Consider the following 3,802-nt stretch of genomic DNA (forward strand, 5'->3'; position numbering starts at 1 on the left):
AGAGAGCTGGGGACCTGCGAGATTACAATTCACGTAAGGTTTACTCTCCTCCCGATATTCTCTCACCCCATCCGATCAGGGGGAGTGCTGCAGCGACGGGAAGACCTAAGCCAGCCGCCGCCGCTGTCCCTGGGCAGTGTCGGTGGCGTCCTGAAGGAATCAGGACGTCGAGGAGAACATCTACTTCGACTACATCACCCCTGCATCACGCCTGCACCGAGCAGGCGATCATGTCCACTCCCGTGACATCTTCCGCTCCATTCCGGTCCGACACGGTCGAACCACTTACGGGGAGTAACTTCCCTCGTTGGAAGTCCCAAGTCGAATTATGTTTGGGTTGTAATGAATTTGACTATGCCTTGAGGGAAGAAAAACCTGTGGCACCTGTGGCAGGTGTCACAGGGTATGCAGAACTCAAGAAGGAGTATGATGTTAAGATGGAAAAGTGGAATAAGTCCAACCGTATTGCGCTTCTCATCATGAAAGCGACAATATCGCCGGACATTTCTGAAGCACTCCCTAAGAAAGATACTGCTAAAGATTTCCTCACTGAAATGGAGGAGCAATTTAAAGGCTCCGACAAAGTGTATGCTCATGAGCTTTTTGCTAAACTTCTTCAGAAATACACTATTGACGGAAATGTTAGGCAGCACATATTGAGGGTGGTAAATGCTTTCACCAAGCTTAAGGCTTTGGAGTGTTCTTTAAGTGAAGCCCTTCTTGTCATAATTATTCTTGAGTCTCTTCCTGAAGAGTTTGAACAATTTAAGGTCAACTATAACTCTCTAAAGGAAAAATGGCCACTCTCTGAGATGACCGCAAGGATCGTCCAGGAGGAAGAAAGGATCATGAGGCAGAAGAAAGACCATGTCTTTCATGTTGGCTCTAACAAGAGAAAGCATGACGGACAAGGTTTCCCTAAGCCTCAGAAAAGGCAAGTCAAGAAAGAAGGCACTAAGCCATTCAACCCTAAGGCATTCAAGGGTAAAGAAGCCGGTGGTTCTTCTTCTGCTCCTAGCAGCTCCACTGCTGGAGAAAATGCTTGTAACTTCTGCAAAGAAGAGGGACACTATCAAAGGGACTGCCCAGGCTTTCTAAAATGGATGAACAAAAGAGGTATTGATGAAATTACTTTTGTAGATGAATCACTTTATGTTGATTTTTCAATAAAGTCATGGTGGATTGATTCAGGGGCAACCACTCACGTTGCTAACTCTATGCAGGGATTCGATACGATCCAAACCATAAGAGGAGGAACAAGAAAACTTAAGGTTGCGAACGGAGTTGAGGCCGATGTTGAAGCTGTGGGATCTCTCACGTTGGAGCTACACACTGGCCACACTCTTAGATTGAATAATGTTATTTATGTGCCTACCTTAAGTAGGAATTTGATTTCAGTTTCTCGTTTAGATGATGATATGTATGAGTGCCATTTTGGCAAGAAACAATTTGCTTTGATCAAATGTAATAAGAATGTAGGCATCGGTGTTAGACGAGGCCAACTATACATGTTATCTCTTAATAATGATTCAGTTATGCATGTGAGTGATGCAATTAATGTTGAGAAGAAATGGAAAGGAGTAAGTAATTCTTCGAAATTGTGGCATTGTCGTTTGGGCCACATTTCGAGGGGGAGAATGGAACGCTTAGTTAAAAATGAAATACTCCTCCCATTAGCCTTCTCAGATGCAGACAAATGTGTCGACTGCATTAAAGGAAAATTTGCAAAAACAATTAAGAAAGGAGCAGTTAGAACCACAAGGGTTTTAGAATTAATTCACACCGACATATGTGGACCCCTTAATGTTAAGTCTGTAGATGGTTTTGATTCGTTCATTACATTCACAGATGACTTTTCCCGCTATGGGTATATTTATCCCATACGTGACCGATCGGAAGCTTTGGAGAAATTCAAAGTCTATAAAGCGGAGGTTGAAAATCAACTGAACGCAAAAATAAAAGTTGTACGGTCTGATCGCGGGGGAGAGTATTATGGTAGGCATGCTCCTTATGGGCAGATTCCTGGACCTTTTGCCAAGTTCTTATCTGAAAATGGAATCATTGCTCAGTACTCAATGCCTGGTGAACCACAACAAAATGGTGTGGCCGAGCGCCGCAACCGCACCCTTATGGATATGGTGCGAAGCATGCTTAGTCACTCTAATTTACCAGTAAGCCTTTGGATAGAGGCATTAAAGACAGCTGCACACATACTAAATCTTGCTCCAACTAAGTCAGCACCGAACACACCTTACGAGATGTGGGCGGGAAAGAAACCGAGCTTGAATTACTTACGGGTGTGGGGTTGTCCTGCTGAAGCTAAAGTTTTCAATCCACAACTTAAGAAACTGGATCCAAAAACAGTTAGCTGTTTCTTCGTTGGATACCCTCATAGGGGAAAGGGATATCGTTTTTATTGTCCAAGACACACCACCAAGTTTGTGGAGACTAGACAAGCGGTATTTTTTGAGGATAATGAGGTCACAAATTTAAGGGAGATCAATCTTGAGGAGAAGCGGGTTTGTGTACCATCCCCGACTATCCAAGAGATTGTTTTTCCAATACGAAGAAATGTGACATCTGATGATCCTGAATCTCACGGTTCAGTCTCTCAGTCAAATGGTGATCCAGAAACTAATAATGAGAATCCAAACACAAATGAGGATCTCAGAGAAAATAATGAAAATGATGATGTTCCACCACCACCTCCGCCCATGGGTAGACCACGGCGTGAGAGGAAGAAAGCCATATCAGATGATTATATCACTTTTTTGATGGAGGACATGAATGATATGGGAAAGGTGGAGGATCCAACCTCATATAAGGAAGCCATTAAAAGCGAAAATTCGTCTAAATGGTTGGTTGCCATGGAAGACGAGTTGAAATCTATGGGCTCAAACGATGTATGGGACTTAGTAGAAGTTCCCGATGGAGCTAAGAAAGTAGGCTGCAAGTGGGTCTACAAAACCAAGTATGATTCCAAAGGGAATGTCGAACGGTTCAAGGCAAGGCTAGTGGCAAAAGGGTATACACAGAGAGAAGGCATTGATTATAAGCAAACCTTCTCCCCTGTGTCAACCAAGGATTCTTTCAGAATCATAATGGCATTAGTAGCTCATTACGACCTAGAACTACACCAAATGGATGTTAAAACGGCATTTCTAAATGGTGACTTAAAAGAAGATGTTTACATGGCTCAGCCAGAAGGCTTTGTTGTGGAAGGAAAGGAACATTTAGCATGTCATCTAAAGAAATCAATTTATGGCTTGAAGCAAGCTTCAAGAGAGTGGTACCTCAAGTTTGATAAAATTATCAAAACTTTTGGTTTCACCGAAAATGTTGTGGACAACTGCATATACGTTAAGTTTAAAGGCAGTAGGTTCACATTTTTAGTCCTATACGTTGATGACATATTGTTGGCATGTAGCGATAAGGATATGCTGCATGAGACCAAGAATTTTCTGTCATCCAGTTTTGATATGAAAGATCTTGGTGAAGCCTCGTATGTCCTCGGCATCGAGATTCATCGAGATAGGTCCAGAGGAACGTTAGGACTATCTCAAAAGGCATACTTTGAGAGAGTACTGAAAAAATTCAATATGCATAAGTGCTCACCCTCACCTGCTCCTATAGTTAAGGGCGATAAGTTTGGGACATTTCAATGTCCGAGGAACCAATGTGAAACTGATCAGATGAAGTCGGTTCCTTATGCTTCAGCTGTTGGAAGCATCATGTATGCTCAAGTGTGTACACGCCCAGACTTATGTTTTGTAACCGGGGTGCTTGGCAGATACCAATCGAA

At 42.9% G+C, this 3,802-nt stretch overlaps 1 protein-coding gene across 1 annotated transcript; it reads left to right on the plus strand.

The window, feature by feature from the left end:
• The first annotated feature begins 230 nt into the window (after positions 1-230).
• On the plus strand, positions 231-1,522 carry LOC119293037. The gene is made up of 2 exons (XM_037571641.1): positions 231-1,116; positions 1,224-1,522. The coding sequence occupies exons 1-2, from the start codon at positions 231-233 to the stop codon at positions 1,268-1,270; spliced, it is 933 nt and encodes a 310-aa protein (XP_037427538.1). The 3' UTR covers positions 1,271-1,522.
• The last annotated feature ends 2,280 nt before the right edge of the window (positions 1,523-3,802 follow it).

This window comes from Triticum dicoccoides, chromosome 4B (genome assembly GCF_002162155.2).
Source record: "Triticum dicoccoides isolate Atlit2015 ecotype Zavitan chromosome 4B, WEW_v2.0, whole genome shotgun sequence".
NCBI lineage: Eukaryota > Viridiplantae > Streptophyta > Magnoliopsida > Poales > Poaceae > Triticum > Triticum dicoccoides.

Coding starts and splice junctions, on each gene's coding strand:
- LOC119293037 (XM_037571641.1), top strand. CDS start 231: ATGTCCACTCCCGTGACATCTTCCGCTCCATTCCGGTCCGACACGGTC. Junction 1,117..1,223: donor AAAATGGATGAACAAAAGAG/GTATTGATGAAA, acceptor AACTCTATGCAG/GGATTCGATACGATCCAAAC.